Here is a 19,208-nt window from a genome sequence, read left to right on the forward strand (position 1 = left end):
TACTCCGTTGATCTATGTCTATCTTTATGACTGTACTACACTGTCTCGATTACTTTAGCTTTATACTAAGTTTTAAAATCAGTTATGTGTGAATCTTCCAACTTTGTCCTTTTTTTAGATCGCTTTGGTAATGCTTTTGCACTTCCATAAGTATTTTAGGATCAACTTGTCGATTCCTGCTAAAAGGTAGCTGTGATTTTTATAGGGATTACATTAATTACGTAGATCAATCTAGGGAGTATGGCCATATTAACATTATTAAGTCTAAAAACCCATGAACATGGGGTGTCTATTCAGTACAATGTTGCACTAGAAGTGGTGAGAATGGGCATTCTTATTTTTTTCCTGATCTTAGCGAGTAAATAGTCTTTCACTATTAAGTATGATGTTAGCTATGGGTTCTAATAGATGGTCTTTTATCAGATTGAGGAAGTTCCCTTCTATTCCTAGTTTTATGAGTATTTTTCTCGTGAAAAGTGTTGGATTTTATGAAATGATTTTTCGTGTCTGTTAGGATGATCATGTGATTTTTGTACTTTATTCAATCAATATGATGTCTTACATTAATTGATATTTGGATGTTAAACAAATCTTCATTCCTAGGATAAATCTCATTTGCTCATGGGATCACATAAACCCTTTTTATATGATTCTGGATTTGATTTGCTAGTCTTTTTCTGAGGAATTTTCATTTATATTCATAACAAATATTGGTCTGTAGTTTCTTGTGATATCTTTGTCTGGCTTTGGTATCAGGGCAATATTGGTCTCATAGAAATGAGTTGGGAAGTGTTACTACCTCTTCATTTTTTGGAAGAGTTTATGAAGGATTGTTATTAATTCTTTTTTAAATATTTCATAGAATTCACCAGGGAAGCTATACGATCTGGGAATTTCTTGGTGAGAAGTTTTTTAAATTATCAATTAAATATTTTCACCTGTTATACATCTAGTCAGATTTTCTGTTTCTCCCCAAATCAATTTAGTTTGTGCTTGTGTCTTCATAAGAATTTGCCCACCTCATCTAAATTATATAATTTGTTGGTATACAATAATTCTTAGCATACCCTTATAATAATTATTTTGCTGTAGATGTTTTTTATACTCCTGCTAACAAATATTAAGATTGTTTCCAGTATTTTGTCATCATCACAATGATGGAATAAATTTCCTTTTATATGCTTCCATTAGCATACATATATTTCTTTCTCTGAATAATTAAAAATGTTTTTTTGTTGTTGTTGTTAAATAAACTGCTGAATTGACCTTGAAAGTGAGCAATTTCTATCATAACAGCATTTTAAGAGTACTCAATACCTACATGTTTGTCAAGACTTGACATTAGCAAGCTTGTAATTTTTTTCAACAGATAGGCAAGAAGAAATGTTGTTTTGCTTTGAATTTCCCTTATCACAAGTCAGACTGAGATCTATTAAATGTCTATTGGTCATATTTTCTCTCTTCTAAGAATAATCTGTTTATTTACATTGCCTATTTTCTTTGGGATTGTCTTTCTTAATGGAATTATTTATTGTAATTACTTCTCTTTTTCTTTCTATTGTATCTGCATATTTTCTCCCAGTCCATTGCTTATCTTTTAACTTTGCTTCACTTTTTTTTGTTTTGTTTCCCTGTTTTGTTTTGCTTCACTTTTTAAAAAGATGTTTTAATCTTCACTGAGTCAAATGTATTCTCTACACTTAAGGTTTTATTTTCTTACATTTATCTGTAATCAACATTAAATTTAGTTTGTTGAATGGTGTGAAGTAAGAATCTGTCCTATAATGGCTAAATGGATGCCTTTGCCTTGTCAGTGCCTTAGCTGGTCACTGCAGTTCATTGAAGGCTTTGAATTTGCCATGTTATATTTATGATAACCCAACATTTGACACGATGTAACTACCTGCAATACATGTTCCTAAAGATGGTTTGCAAGCCAAGACAGCTTATTATCCTCACTTCTGATTCCTATTCCTCCATAGAAAAACATAATGGTGGATGTCTCAAAAGGACTGCTTTCTTGTCAGGCTCACAGCAATGATTCCAGTAATAGACAACGTTCTCACCAATGTTAATAACTTCATTCCCAAGACTGAATCCCTCTTTACAGCACTCTTCACCAAAGAGGGGATATTGGCTTGCTTTAACAAGCTACCCAATAATCCAATCTATAATTGGTATCTCAATTTTTCCCATAATGGAATTTTTCAGTGTCCTCTGAGCCTTTGCTTACTTATCCATTTCCCCCTACCCAGAGATCAATAGCTAGACAGTGCATTGACTAGATTCTGGAAAATATGTCTATTAGCAACCCCAAAGATGTGCATTTCTTTACTTGTTACTGTGTGATTCATGCATATAAGTAAAACAGCCCTATTTTCTCTAAGCTATACCATGTTAATATAGCATTCATCTCACTACTTGACTCGATACTAAGCATCTATCACCACCCAAACAGTAGATCTGATTCCTTTTTCCTGGGAACTGCTTCTTTCCCCCAACTCCACCCACTGAATCAATATAATTCCTGAGAGAGCTCACAAGACTTTAAGCTTTTGACTAGAGTTGATTAGTCCAAAAGCGGGCACGTGTTCCTATGTGCACTAATGGCTTTCTCACCAAGGGTTTTTAGAATTGGAAAATAAAGTACTATCCCTCTGGGTGACTAAAGCTGAAAGATCAGACCTTAGGAACTGTCAGCAGTGATGGCTTCCCAATAAAAGAAAAAGAGAGAGAGAGAAATAGAAAGATGGGAGGGAGGAATGAAGGTAGACGGGAGAAAGAATAAGGAGCAGCGAGAAGGAAGGAAGGGGAAAGAAGAGGTCTACAACAGGAGAAAATAAAATTCATGTACAGGGAAAAACAAAAATAATTGTAAAAAGAAATAAAACAAAACAGAGTTACTACAGCTAAGGAATAGCTGTAGCATTAGGGGGTCATTCTGGAGATTACTCTTACAGAGGTCTCAGTTAGATATCACAAACTGCCAAAGTATACAAAGCCTCAAGCAAAAATGTTCCTCAAAACTCCAAGGACCACCAGATACCATAAATAAACCATAAAATAAAGAACTCAGTACATTATCTAATCTAAAGGAATTTTAAGCACCCCAAATAACCACCAACCACAACTTATCTAATCTTGTTTTTCCTTAAAAACACTTGCTTGGAAGTGCCAAGATGGGACACAACTTAGATTGCTACCTAAATCTGTGTTCCCTGAATTGCAATTCTAAGAGTCCAAATAAACACCTTTGTGGCCTTGCAGCTTAGTTTATTATTTATCCATTGACAGTATCTTGATGGTGTTCAGGTCCTAATTTCCACCTGTGTCTGAGATCAAGCCATATTGCTGTGCTTGGGTTCAATGAAAGGATCAGAATCCTTATGATAAAATCTTTTGCTCAGACTAAATTGAGTTAAGTTTTTATCCCCAGCATTCAGCCCACAGTAGAAGCTCAAGAAATTTTTTTTTAAATACAGGATGTTCCAACAGTCTAAGTGCAATTTTAAGCTTCAATAACTTCGAAGTATAAATGCTACAAAACTTGAAAAACAACGTTTGTAAATTTATTTCTTTGTCTTTAACACATTTATTATTGTGAATCTTTATCAATAAATTACTTTTTGTTTCAGTCCCTCTAATTGAATATGGCAAATTTTGACTGAAACAAAAAATTTTAAAACTGTATTATTCAAAATTTTAAAAATAAATAAGTATAAAAGAAATATACATAATTCCATTTTGAAATGATGCTTTTAAGTATTTGTAGCATTATAATTTGGAAGTTTTCAAAGCTTAAAACTGCACCAAGACTTCTGCCACACCCTGTATTCATATTAACACAATGTTAAAAGACATAACTGTCATAGTATCAAATATCAAAGTAAATTGTGAGACAGGTGACCTAAAAATACTTAAAAAAAAAACAAGTAGGCAGACACACACAAAAAAAATGCTAAAACCTTTTACCCATATGAAGGATATGGAAGGGTCAGGAAAAAATATTTAGAAAGAGGGTTTTGTTTTTTTCAGAGAGCTGTTGGTGAAGGAAGGGTTCATAGCCCATGAAGGAAGGGTTAGTATTCCTGCCCTTATCTCAGGCCTAATGAAAAGCACTTTAAAGAGAACATTTATAGAACTTGATGTGTTCCTCACAGTTATGGAAAAGCAGTTTGGAGAAGTAAGACATTTCCTGTTACCTTAACTTTCTTTCTTTGGAGATGGTCTGTGCCCACTTCATGGGTCCCTGGCCTTGTTTTGGCTGGAAATACTTAGGTGGGAAAGTCCTTTCTGGGGTAACACTCCTCCCAAAATTTGCCCTTCAGGCAAAAGCAGCCAGAGGCAAGGAAAGGAGCATTAAAAAAAAAACAAAAACTATAGAGACAAAAAAAAAACAGGACAGACCAAGATCCCCAGAGAAGGAACAGAGGAAAAGAATCTTTCTCCTAGGGATAAAACAATTGCACAAATAATGCAATCTGAAAAATATTCCACCCTGGGCAGGCAATGGTGGCTCAGTGGCGGGGTTCTCACCTGCCATGCTGGAGACCTGGATTCATCTCCCAGTACCTGCTCATGTGAAAAAAAAAATACACCACCACCACCAATCCAGGGCAAGAAGCAGAAGAAGAAGAGATGAATAAATCTAGTTAGGTAAATACAAGCTATTCTAATGGTCTAAAGTAAGTTGAACAGGTGTCAAAGAAGAGCATTAACACAAAGCCAAACACAATAAAACCACAGGAAAAAGAGAGAAACTGACCTTGAGAGTAAACTCATTAAGACAATCAGATGCCCGGAACTCAGCAAAAAAGTTACAAGCCATATTATGAAATGCGAAGTTATGGCCCAAATGAACAAATTAAAAATTCAGAGGAGACACACAACTTGAAACAACAAATCAAAGATCTTCAAGCAAATCTCATAAATCAATTCAAGGAGATAAAGGATAATATGGCTAAAGAGATAAAGGATATTAAGAAGACACTGAATGAGCATAAAGAAAAATTTGTAAGTATAAAAAGAAACATTACAGAAATGAAAGTCATAGTAGATGAGATTAAACACACATTGGAAGCATACAACAGCAGATTTGAACAGGTAGAAGAATCAGCAAACAATAAGGCATGAAAATGAAAATGAAAATCTTACAGACAGTAGAACAGATAAAGAATGGACAAACTGAGCAGGGTCTCAGGAATTTGGAAGACAGCATGAAGTGCAAAAACATATGTGTCATGGGTATCCAGAAGGAGAAGAGAAGGGAAAATGGGTAGAAAGAATAACTGAGGAAATAATGACTGAAAAATTCTCAACTCTTATAAAAGCCATAAATATACATGTCCAAGAAGTGCAACCACTCCAAGAAGATTAAATTCTAATAGACCTACTCTGAGACACATATGAATCAGAATGTCAAATGCCAAAGGTAAAGAGCAAATCCTGAAAGCAGCAAAAGAAAAGCAATTCACCACATACAAGGGGATAAGGCTGAATGTCAATTTCTCAACAGAAACCATGGAGGCAAAAAGACAGAGGTATGACATATTAAAGATTCTGAAATAGAAAAACTGCCAACCAGGAATTATATATAAAGCAAAATTGTACTTCAAACATGAGAGGGATATTAAAACATTTTCAGCAAAAAACATTGAGAGAATTTGTGACCAAAGGACTGGCTCCACAAGAAATACTAAAAGGAGCAGTAGAAGCAGATAGGAAAAGACAGGAGAGAGGGGTGTGGAGAAGAATGCGGAAATGAAGACTATTAGTAAAGGTAAAAAAAAAAAAAAATTAGATATGACATATAAAATCCAAAAGGCAAAATGGTGAAAGAAAGTACTGTCCTTACAGTAATAACACTAAATGTTAATAGATTAAATTCACCAATCAAAAGACATACACTAATGTAGAATGGTATGATTTCTAAATGTTGGGTTAATTTCTTTTTTCCGTTAAATAATAAAAAAAATAATAATAATAAAAAAGACATACACTAGGAGAATGGATTAAAAAACAGGACACATCTATATGCTGTCTAAGGAGGCTCATTTTAGGCCCAAGTTGAAAGTGAAAGGTTGGGAAAAGATATTTCATGCAAACAAAAATCCAAAAATAGCAGGACTAGCTATACTAATATTCAACTAATATTCAAAATGTAAAACAATTAAAAGAGACAAAGCAGCACACTATGTATTAATAAAAGGAATAATTCATCAAGACATAGCAATCATAAATATTTATGCACTGAGTCTAGAGTCCTCCAAAATATATGAGGCAAACACTGAAAAGAAAAATAGACACATCTACCATAATAGTTGGAGACTTCAATTCTCTGCTCTTATCAGCAGCTAGAACACCTAGACAAATGATCAACAAAGAAACAGAGAATTTGAATAATACAATAAATGAACTAGACTTAACAGACATGTATAGAACATTAAACCCCATCACAGCAGGACACTTCTTTTTCTCAAGTGCTCATGGATCATTCTCAAGGTTAGACCATATGCTGGGTCACAAAGCAAGTCTCAATAAATTTAAAAAAGATTGAAAGCATACAAAACACTTTCTTGGATCATAAAGGAATGAAGTTGGAAATCAATAACATGCAGAGGGCCAGGAAAGTCACAAATATATGGAGGTTCAACGATACAGTTTTAAGTAACCAGTGGATTAAGGAAGAAATTACAAAAGAAATAAGTAAATACCTCAAGGCAAATGAAAATGAAAACACAACATATCAAAATTTATGGGATGCAGCAAAGGCAGTGTGAAGAGGGAAATTTAGTGCCTTAAATGCCTACATCAATAATAAAGAAAGAGCAAAAATCGAGGAATTAACTGTTCACTTGGAAGAACTGGAGAAAGAACAGCAAGACTAACCCTAAAGCAAGCAAAAAGAAAGAAATAATGAAGATTAGAGCAGAAATAAATGAAATTGAGAGCATGAAAACAATAGAGAAAATCAATAAAATCGATGGACCCTTAACAAGTTGACAAAAAGAGAAAGTGAGGGGATGCAAATAAATAAAATCAGAAATGGAAGAGGAGACATAACCACTGACCCCACAGAAATAAAGGAGGTAATGAGAGGATACTATGAACAACTTTATGCCAATAAAGTAGACAATGTAGAGGAAATGGGCAATTTACCATTTACAATCGCAACCAAAAGAATAAAATATTTAGGAATAAATTTAACTAAGGGTACAAAAGACCTATACAAAGAAAACTATAAGAAATTACAAAAAGAAATCACAGAAGACTTAAATAAATGGGAGAGCATACCATGTTTATGGGTTGGAAGACTAAATATAGTTAAGATGTCAATTCTACCTAAATTGATTTATAGATTCAATTCAATACCAATTAAAATCCCCAAAACTTACTTTGCAGAAATAGAAAAACCAATAACCAAATTTATTTGGAAGGGCAGGATGTCCCTAATAGCTAAAAACATCTTGAGAAAGAAAAATGAAGTGTGAGGTCTCACACTACCTGACTTTGTAATTTAATTTGTGTGGTCAGTTTAGCTGAACATCTTAAGTAAATGGAATCTTGACTAGGGTGTGATATCTTGATGGTTTGTCAAGGTTAGTGTGATGCCCCAATATATCCCAGAGTAATTTGGGCAGTGAATAAAGAAGTATTTGCAAAGTCCCCTTGGGGGACTGGGGAGAAAGGAAGAAATACTCAACTTGCCCATTTGGAGAATTTCTGATATTCTCACAAGCAGTGGGGGTGATTAATTCAATAGGCTGAGCCCTTGATCTTGGAGTTCACCCCTGTGAAACTTATTCCTGCAAGGGATAGACTAAGCCTACTTAAAATTTTGTCTAAGAGTCACCCCCAGAGAACCTCTTTTGTTGCTCAGATGTGGCCTATCTCTCACATAAGAGAGAGAATTGTCTCTTTAACAAACAGTGCTAAAAGAACTGGATATCCATGTGCAAGAGAATGAAAGAGAATCCCTATCTCACACCTTATGCCAAAATTAACTTAAAATGGATCAAAGACCTAAATATAAGAACCAGGATCATAAAACTCTGGAAGAAAATAAAGAGAAGCATCTTCAAGATTTTTGATAGACAATGGTTCCTTATACTTTACACCCAACATACACGCAATGAAGGAAAAACAGATAAAGGAAACCTCCTCAAATTAAAAACTTTTGTGCTTCAAAGGACTTTGTCAATAAAATGAAAAGGCAACTTACACAATGGGAGAAAATATTTGGAATCCATATATCCAATAAGGGTTTAATATCAAGAATATACAAAGAAATCCTACAACCTATTTTTAAAATGGGCAAAAGATTGAATAGACATTTTTCCAAAGAGGAAATACAAATGGATAAAAAGCACATGAAAAGATGCTCAACATCATTAGCCTTTATGGAAATGTCAATCAAAACCACAATGAGCTATCATCTCACACCTACTAGAATGGTCGCTATTGAAAAAAACAAAAACTACAAGTGTTGGAGATGATGTGGAAACAGAAACACTCATTGACTGCAGCTGGGAATGTAAAATGGTGCAGCCATTGTGGAAGACAGGTAGGCACTTCTTCAGGAAGCTAAGGATAGAAAGGTCATATGATTCAGCAATCCTACTACTAACTATATACCCAGAAGGACTGAAAGCAGGGACTTGAACAGACATTTTCACACTACTGTTCATAGTAGCATTACTCACAATTGCCAAAAGATGGAAGCAACATAAGTGTCCATCAACCATAAAATCTGGTGTATATATATATATATGATGGAATGTTACTCAGCTGTAAGAAGGAATGAAGTCCTAATGCATGCAACAACATGGATAAACCCTGAGAACATTGTGTTGAGTGAAATAAACCAGACACAAAAGGACAAACATTGTATGATCTCACTGATATGAACTAATTATAATAGGCAAACCCACAGAGTTAGAACCTAGAATTATACATTAACAGGGGATAGAATGGGGATAGAGAATGGGGAGCTGATACTAAATATGTGCAGAATTTATATTTAAATTGATCATAAATGTTTGAAAATGGATAGTAGTGATGGTAGCAAATTATTGTGAGTGTAATTAACAGCACTGAATTGTGTTTGTGAATGTGAATGAAAGAGGAAGTTTAGCATGTGTATATTGATAGAAAGAAAGTTAGAAGATAGAACATGGGACTGCATTACAGAGGGAACTTTATTGTGGATGATGAACTGTGGTAATAGTACAAATATAAGAATGCTCTTTCATGAATTATAACAAATGTATGACACTATTACAAGGTGTTAATAATAAGGTGGCATATGGTAAAAATACACCTAATGTAAACTAAGGACTGTAAATATCTTGATATTTTTTCATCAATTAGAACAATGGTACCACACTAATGCAAAGTGTGGATTATAGAAATATATAGGAAACTTGTATGTTTTACACGACCTTTCTGTAAACTCACAATTTCTCTAATTAATAAAGATAACAATAAAAAATATTACACTCAGTGAAAGAAACCAGATACATATAACTAGGAAAAGGCGTTTTTTTAAAAACTTACCTCTCTAGCATATTTGACTGTTTTTCAAATATTTTCAACATGGCTTTCAACTGATTAGTCACCGAACAGGCAGTTTCTATTGGAAAAAAATGAACAATTTTAAAGGTATTACAGATGGCTGAAGTTACTGTCTATGTTGGTTTAACTCAATGCTATATGTGTGAAAACTAGACAGATATAAAAAGGAGATAGCAGGGTCACACGAATTCTTATACTTATGGTGGAAAATGCTACCATTTTATTAAATGTCTTATGATGTGCAAGTCATTGCGCCACTTTACCTTCTCTTAATTCTCAAAATAACCCTAAAAAAGTGAGATGCTGTCACCATTTTTAAATGAAGAAACTGAGGCTCAGACAAATGTAGAACTTCATCAAAACTATGCATCCAATAAGTGACAAAATTGGACTGGAGTCTGGTGTGTGTGATCTCCTTCCGACATGGTAAATAAGGATGCTAAGGGAGAACAGCTTTGGTTGCTGCTACTAAATCAATAAGGTCTATGAGAAAAATCCAGCAACCCTGTTAGGTTTTCCAACATAATCAGATAACCCAAAGTGAACCTAAGAAGCTACTTAAAAAGAACCAACATAATGAGGATCCATGATAACCAATAAACTGTTAGGATAATAATACAAGACTCTTCAACCTTGTAGCATAAAAACAGCATGACAAAAGACAATCCCTGTACTAAGTTTGCAGTTTAGCTACATAAACAAGATATACATGTACAAAGAAAATGTTAAGTAACATGGAGACATACCACAGTTCCTTTAATTACATTTTTCAAAACATGTCAAAAGAGTGGTACTGAAAAAAATACAATAAAACTTTAGGAGGTGAGAAGAGAAAGGAGGATAAAAATAAACTAAGCCTTAAATAATGGATGTAATTTTATGAGACAGAAAAGATGAAAGGTAAAAACCATAAGTGAAGGTAATAAAGAAGAAATTCTGCAACATATATCAAGAGGACAAAGTAAATCAAGTATAATTAGTAAACCAGATACCTGTATACATTGCAGGAATGCAATATACCAGAAATGGAATGGCTTTCAAAAGGGGGAATTTAACAAGTTGCTAGTTTACAGTTCTAAAAGGCCGAGAAAACGTCCCAATTAAAACAAATTTATAGAAATGTCCAATCTAAGGCATTCGGGGAAATAAACCTTGGTTCAAGAAGGCCGATGAAGTTCACAGTTTCTCTTTCAAGTGGAAGGGCATGTGGCAAACACATTCAGAGTTTCTCTCTTATCTGGAAAGGCACATGGTGAACACGGTCAAGGTTCCTCTCTCATCTGGAAGGGCACATGGTGAACACAGTATCATCTGCTAGCTTCTTCTCCTGGCTTCCTGTTTCATGAAGCTCCCCAGGAGGCGTTTTCCTTCTTCATCTCCAAAGGTTGCTGGCTAGTGGACTCTGCTTCTTGTGGCTATTTCATTCTGCTCTGCTTTCTCTGAATCTCTCTCATTCTCCAAAATGTTTCCTCTTTTATAGGACTTCAGAAAGTAATCAAAACCACCCAAATGTGTGGAGACATGTCATCACCTAATCCAGCTTAACAACCACTCTTGGTTAAATCACATCTCCAGGGAGATGCTCTGATTACAGTTCCAAACATACAGTATTGAACAGGGATTATTCTACCTTTATGAAATGGGATTTTGATTAAAACATGGCTTTTCTAGGAGACATACATCCTTTCAAACCAGCACAACACATAACCTTAAAACATAGTTAATTTCTAAATAGAAAACAATAACAGACACATTTTTTCATCACCTAACAATACTCAACTGTCCCACATACACCGTTCCATAAATCTCTCCAGAATGAGGTGCAAGTCCTTGGGTAATATTCACTCTTTAACTTGATGTCTTACAACTTAAGATACTATAACATGAACCAAACAGCTTATGTCATATAATAAAGGGAATAAAATAAAGAGGAAACAAAGATATCTGATTTATGTATAAATACATAGATACTAATTACAAAGCATGAAAGAAATATTCATACCATTACAGCCCTCGTTTCTGCACTCATTGGGTGGTCATAGTTCATATTTATCACTACCTTCTTCCACTACTGATTCCATGTTTGCTTTACCCTCAGCAAGCACTTCAGCTGGTTGTGATTTTTTGCCTGGTGGGGTGAACTAAACCTTCATTTCTGAAGTTTCAGAGCCATTGGTAGTCCTGTCTGGATTGGGCTGTTGCAATTTTCCATTGATTTTAATCGCAGGGCATGGAAGGATTAAGAGACACCCTAGGGGATCTCCTATATTCCAGGAAAACTCTTCTTTACCTCCATTGTGTAGTTGCAGTCCTATGTTTCCCTGATAGTCAGTGTCAATCACCCCAGCCAGTAAAGTAATCCTCTACTTGGCTTGTTGATCCAGGGGCATAAGTAGCCCAAAGTGACCACATAGCAGTCTTAGATTCCAGTTCAATGGAACTATTATTGTTTCTCCTGGTGGAAGCACTCCCCCTTCTGGAACTAAAACCTGTAGACCAGCAGAGCTCAAGTTTGCAGGGACAGGAAGCAAAAATTTTCCTAATGGATCACTCAGGGTAATAAGTGGTGCTATTCCCACGTCCACCCCTTGGTTCCTGGACCAATGGATCCTGGCTGTGGGAGAAAAAGCACCATACAGTGGATGCTGATTCAGAGCATACACAGCCTCCTGGAGAACATCATCCCAGCCCTGCAAGGTATTGCTAAACAGGGATTGAACAGAGATTATTCTACCTTTATGAATAGTTGGCACCGTAATTGAGTTTTCAAAAGGCCATTTTATTACTGTTCTATCAATCTAGCTGCCTCTGGATGATGAGGAGCATGGTAAGACCAGTGAATTCCATGAGCATGCGCCCATTCCTGCACTTCACTTGCTGTGAAATGGGTTCCTCAGAAGCAATGCTGTGTGGAATAACATGACGATGGATAAGGCGTTCTGTGAGTCCATGGATGGTAGTTTTGGCAGAAGCACTGCATGCAGGGAAAGCAAACCTATATCCAGAGTATGTGCCTATTCCAATTAGAAAAAACTGTTGTCCTTTCCATGATGAAAGTGGTCCAATGTAATCAACCTGCCATCACGTAGATGGCTGATCACCTCAGGGAATGGTGTCATATTGAGGGCTGAGTCTGGGTATGTGCTGCTAACAGATTGGGCACTCTGCATTGGCTGTAGCCAGGTCAGCCTTGGTGAGTGGAAGTCCATGTTGCTGAGCCTATACATAACCTCCATCCCTACCACCACGACCCCTTTATTCATGAGCCCATTGGGCAATGACAGGAGTTACTGGGGAAAGAGGCTGACTGGTATCCACAAACAGGTCATCTTATCCACTTGATTATTAAAACTCTGCTAAACTCTGCTAAAGTCATCCTCTGGTGTGCTTTCACATGGGACACAAATATCTTCATGTTTTTAGACCACTCAGAAATGTCTATCCACATACCTCTTCCCCAGATCTCATTGTCATCAATTTTCCAATCATGTTCTTTCCAGGTCCCTGATCATCCAGCCAAACCATTACCAACAGCACATGAGTCAGTATACAAACATACTTACGGCCAGTTCCCCTTTCAAGCAAAATGAACAACCAGAGGTACTGCTTGAAGTTCTGCCTACTAGGAGGATTTCCCCTCACCACTGTCCATCAGGGACTACCTGGAAAGGGATTGTAGTGCTGCAGCTGTCTACTTTCAGGTGGTACCTGATCATCGTGCAGAACCATCTGTAAACCAGGCCTGAATTTTCTCTTTTCAGTCAATTCACTGTAAGGAACTCCCCAACAGGCCATAGCTCTGGTCTGGGAAAGAGAAGGTAATGTGGCAGGAGTGTAGACCATGGGCATTTGAGCCACTTCCTTATATAACTTACTTGTGTCTTCAGGACCTGCTCTGGCCCTATTTCATATATACCACTACCATTTTATGATGGAGTACTGCTGTCCACGCTCAATTTCATGGCTTGGTGGGTCTGACAACACCCAGCTCATGATAAGCAATTCAGAGCTCATGGTAACTTTGTGGCCCATGGTTAAGCATTCAGTATCTACTAAGGCCCAGTACCAGGCTAAAAGCTGTTTCTCAAAAGGAGAGTAGTTATCTGCAAAAGATGGTAAGGCTTTGCTTTAAAACCCTAAGGGACTACATTGTGATTCTCTATAGGGGCCTGCCAAAGTCTCCAGCCAACAACATCTCTATTTGCCACTGACACTTCCAGCATCATTGGATCTGCTACATCATATGATCCAAGTGGCAGAGCAGCTTGTATAGTAGCCTGGACCTGATGCAGAGCCTCTTCTTGCTCAGGTCCCCACTTATAATTAGCTGCTTTTCTGGTCACTCAATAAATGGGCTGGAGTAGCATAGCCAAATGAGGAATATGTTGCTGCCGAAATCCAAAGAGGCATTGTGCCTCTTTTTGGTTGTAGGAGGGGCTAGATATCACCTTAGAAGGGATATTTTGAAATGCTCCATACCACTGGACATCTAGAAATTTCATTGAGGTAGAAATCCCCTGTATTTTTGTTGGATTTATCTCTCATCCCCTGACACACAAATGCCTTACCAATAAGTCTAGAGTAGTTGCTACTTCTTGCTCACTAGGTCCAATCAAATTGATATCATCAATGTAATAGACCAGTGTTATGTCTTGTGGGAGGGAGAAATGATCAAGACCTCTGTGGACAAGATTGTGACATAGGGTTGGACAGTTGGTATAAACCTGAGGTAGGACAGTGAAAGTATATTACTGACCCTGCCAGCTGAAAGCAAACTGTTCTGGTGGTCCTTACTAACAACTACTGAGATAAAAGCATTTGCAAGATCAATAGCTGCATACCAGATATCAGAGGATGTATTTATTTGTTTAAGCAATATCATATCCAGAACAGCAGCTACAATTGGAGTCACCAACTGATTGAGTTTACAATAATCCACATCATCCTGTAAAGATCCATCTGTATTCTGCACAGGTCAAATAGGCAAGTTGAATGGGGATAGTGGGAATCACTATCCCTGCATACTGCAAGTCCTTAAGAGTGACATTAATCTATGCAATCCCTCCAAGAATCCAGTATTGCTTCTGATTTACTATTTTGCTAGGTAGGGGCAGTTCTAAGGGCTTCCACTTGGCCTTTCTTACCATAACAGCTCTCACTCCACAGTTCAGAGAGCCAATGTGGGGATTCTGCAACTTACTCAGTATGTCTATTCCAATTATGCATTCTGGAACACGGGATATAAATACAGAATGGGTCTGAGGACCACTGGATCCACTGTGAGACAGATCTGAGCTAAAATTCCATCAATCACCTGACCTCCATAAGCCCCACTCTGACTAGTGAACAGAGTGATGTTTTGGGACCCCTGGAATTAATGTCACTTCTGAACCAGTGTCTAGTAAGCCCTGAAATATCTGATCATTTCCTTTTCTCCAATGCACAGTTACCCTAGTAAAAGGTCATCAGTCTCCTTGGGTAAGGCTTGGAGCAAGATTAATAGTATAAATTTGTGGCAATGTAACAGGGTCCTCCCCCAAATGAAACCGGCCTCCCCCTCATTCAAGGGGCTCTGAGCCTGTAAACTGTCTCAAATGTAGAAACTGACTAAGGGGCTTTGACTCTTTGCTTTTGTACCTCAAATTAAATTTCTGTTCACTTGATCTATAACTCTTTTGCTTGCACAGCTCAGACAAGAGTTTAGTAGACTACCTGTCTATTGTACTTCTAGGTACCCCATGATCTACTAGCCAACACCACAAGTCTCTGTGAGTCAGATTATTTTGACTCCTGCTTTGAGTCTACTGTCCATTATGATAGCCATATCCACCTTGCCTTTGTCGATTAAGTGCTGCCACCTGGCTTCTGCCAACTAAGTATCTGATCATGTCCATTGTGTTTAAGGATTCCAGTTCAGTGACAGCAGTTCCTACAATAATACCTGATCTACAGAGAAGTGCAACTACAGAGCTCTTCAGAGATGATGGAGCTAGTCTCACAAATTTATTTCTCACTGTTCTGGTAAAAGGTGCGTCGTCCAGACATTCCTGGGGTGTATGAGCAGGCTTTCCATGATAAATCCAGTCTAACATTCCAATCTCTCTAAGCTGTTGGATTCCTTCATCTACATTATATCAGGGAAGTTCTGGCATTTCAACCTCAGGTAATGTCAGCCACCTTTTGATCCATGTTTCAGCCAACCATCCAAACAAACTATTAATGCCTTTCTAGCCCCTGGAGCTATAACACTGAATGTAGAATTTCTGCTTACTGGGCCCATATCAATAAATTCAACCTGATCCAGCTTTATATTCCTCCAACCATTATACTACACCTTTAAAATCCATTGCCACACATATTCCCCTGATTTCTGTCTATTTAATTAGAAAACTCATGAAGTTCTTTTGGAGTATAGCATACCTCCTTAAGGGTGACACTTTGTATCTCATCTTTTGGAGCCTGTTGGGACTTTAGCCTAGCTATAGGTCTGGAAGAAATGAGAGGTGGTTGGGGGCATGAAAAGAATTAGAAGTATTTTTCAAGCCAATTGCTTAAGGGCATTTGTTTGCAGTTTCATCTTGTGGAACAGAATTAAGCACTTTGGGGTTAATCCCTTCAGGTTGCATATAGGTGGCCAACTCCTCAGGGCAGGCTGGAGGTGGGGTGGCTATGTCCTCAGGGCAGACTATTATAGGGTTATCTAGAAAAACTCAGCACGATCTAGAGTTTCTACTTCTCCACAGACATCATTATCAATCCATATGCTGCCATCCCATTTTTCAGGGTTTCACTCCTTTCCAATCAATGCCCTTACTCTAATAGCAGACACCATGCAAGATTGAAATTTCAGTTTATGTTGTAAAGTTGCTACCCTTACAATGAGACTCTGAGTCTGATTTTCAGAGATCTCAAGTCTGCAGCTACAGGAAATAAGATTTTCCTTCAGGGCACAGGAAATAAGATTTTCATTCAGGGTATTCATAGAAATATTTATATCTGTCAAACGGAGCATAAGCTTCTCATTTGAAGCCTTCAACTCATCCCTTTCTCTCATTAATGTATACAGTGCATCTAACAACAACCAGCCAACATCTCTATACTTTCTAAATCCACAAAACTCCATAAAGGTGTCAAAAACATTATCGTCCAGAGCCTGCCTTCATACAAGTGAAGTATTAGAAGAATACAGTAGTGATATTTTGACTACCAATTTTGCTAGCTCACCCCATGGATTGACAATGACATTCTGATGTTGGGAATAGAGTCTTTAGTGACTTTGAGTCTAATCAGATTAGAAAACCAATTAAAAACCCATTCTTAAGATTCTGTTTCTTAGGAGCCAGTCCCAGTACAAAGTTACAATATCTAGGGTTCTCTAGAGAAACAGAATCAGCAGGAGATATCCATAGATATACAATTTATAAAAGTGTCTCAAGTAACCATGGGGATATAGAGTCCAAGGTCTGCAGGGAAGACTGCAAACTGGCAGCTCCAATGAAGGTCCTTAATGAACTCTCAGGAGAGGCTGGCTAGGCAACTGAGGGAATGTAAGAGCCCAAGATCTGTGTGGCAGGCCACAAGCTGGCAGCTCCAATAAAGGTGCTCAATGAACTCTCAGGACAGACTGGCTGGCTGAAGCTGGAAGAGTGATTGTCTCTTCCGAGTCCTCCTTAAAAGACTTCCAGTGATTAGATTAAGTGTCACTCATTGTAGAAGACACTCCCCTTAGCTGATTACAAATGCAATCAGCTGTGGATGCTGCCAATTTGGTCATTATTTAACTCCACAAAATGTCCTCATAGCAACAGACAGGCCAGTGCTTCCCTGACCAGACAACCAAGCACCACCACCTGGCCAAGTTGACATATGAACCGAACCATGACACACCCAAAACACCAGGATATACATTCTTCTCTAGTGCACATGGAACATTCTCCAGGATAGATCATATTATAAGATATGAAATAAGTCTTTATAAATGTAATAAGATTAAAATTAACCAAAGCACTTCCTCTGACCACCATGGAATAAAGGTGGAAATTAATAATCACCAAAAAACCAGAGCTTTCACAAATATATGGAGATTAAACAATACACTTAAATAATCAATGGATCAATAAAATTGATGGACCCCTACCTAGATTAATAAAGAAAAAGAGAGAGGATGCAAATAAGCAAAGCATTAGCAGAATCCAATGGTGAAGGGGGATCATTACCATGGATTCTGAAGAAATTTTAAAAATCAGAAGAGGTTACTATCAACAATTATATGCCAACAAACTAGACAACTTAGATGAAATGGACAAATTCCTAGAAACACACAAACTACCTATACTGACTTGAGAAGAAATGGAAGATCTCAACAAACCAATTACAAGTAAAGAGATTCAATCTGTCATAAAAAAATCTTCCCATAAAGAAAAGCTTTACAAGGAATTTTATTAAAATTCCTTAAAGGGCTAGCACTGGCTTAGAAGAGCCAGTTCTGCTCAGGCTCTTCCAGGAAATTGGGGAGGGAGGAACATTTCCTAGCTCATTTTATGCTGCTAGCATTGCTCCGGTGCCAAAACCAGATGGAGATGCTACAGGAAATGAAAGCTACAGACCAATCTCCCTAATGAACATGGATGTCGGGATTCTTAGTGGAATGCTAGCAAATCAAATCCAATGACACCAAACGCCTCCCATATTGAAAAGCTTCCTTTGATTCCTACCTTCTGCAGTGCTTCCATCAGGAAAGGATGCTGAATTCCACTGACTGCTCCCTCTGCACCAATTGATATGATCATATTACTTTTCTCCCTTGACCCACCAATATGCCATGCCAGTCAATTGACTTTCCCATGCTGAACCACCCCTGGATTCCTGGCAAAAACCCCAACCGATGTATAATTCTTCTAATGTGTCCTTGTATGAGACCAAAGACAGAGGGATTTATTGTGTTTAGAACCTAAATCTTCTGTAACACACAATCTAAATCAGCCTGTCTGGATAGCTCATTTAAATAATGCAAACTCCTGGAGTCCAGATGGGAATGAGAGTTTGTAATTCTATATAACTTAATGTAACAACTAGATACATCTCAGACTACTTTTTATTAATTAGAAAGTATTGATGAAGTCCCTTGAGGGTCCAAAGGGAAAAAAAAAATGGAACTATTTAACTTTTCCATCTAGGAAACCCCAGGTACCATCTCAATCACTGGAGAACCCCAAGAAAGTAGGCCAACCCCTTGATTTTGAGGCTTGCTCTTATGAAACTTATTTCTGTAACAGAGAAGCTAAGACTACCTATAATGAGGCCTAAGTTGCTTCCAGGAAATCTCTTTTGTTGCTCAGATTGGTCTCTCTCTCTTTTTCTCTCTCTCTCTAAGCCCAATTCTGCAAGGAAAATCATTACCCTCCCTGCTACGTGAGGCATTACATTCAGGGGTGAAAGTCTCCCTGATAATGTAGTGTATGACTCCCAGGGATAAGTCTGGCCTTGATACCATGGGATTGACAATGCCTTCCTGACCAAAAGTGAGGTACTAAAGTAAGGCACCACAGCTAGAAGAAAAAACCTGAAACTGTGGAATGGTAACCCATATCAAACTATGGAATCTGTTCTGTAGCTACCTTTTGGTGTGTACTTTG

At 37.4% G+C, this 19,208-nt stretch overlaps 1 protein-coding gene across 23 annotated transcripts in view; it reads right to left on the reverse strand.

The window, feature by feature from the left end:
* Nucleotides 1-19,208, reverse strand: part of CCDC7 (coiled-coil domain containing 7) — a 394,574-nt gene that overhangs the window by 280,443 nt on the left and 94,923 nt on the right. For all 23 annotated transcript variants that reach the window (XR_013172290.1, XR_013172291.1, XR_013172292.1 and 20 more), the window contains one exon: nt 9,556-9,631. Coding sequence is in view for 2 of the 23 variants with exons in the window: in XM_077152126.1 (XP_077008241.1) it covers nt 9,556-9,631 (76 nt within the window). In the remaining 21 variants the exon portion in view is untranslated. The remainder of the gene's footprint in view (nt 1-9,555; nt 9,632-19,208) is intronic.

The sequence above is a fragment of the Tamandua tetradactyla genome, chromosome 1 (assembly GCF_023851605.1).
Source record: "Tamandua tetradactyla isolate mTamTet1 chromosome 1, mTamTet1.pri, whole genome shotgun sequence".
NCBI classification, from domain to species: domain Eukaryota; kingdom Metazoa; phylum Chordata; class Mammalia; order Pilosa; family Myrmecophagidae; genus Tamandua; species Tamandua tetradactyla.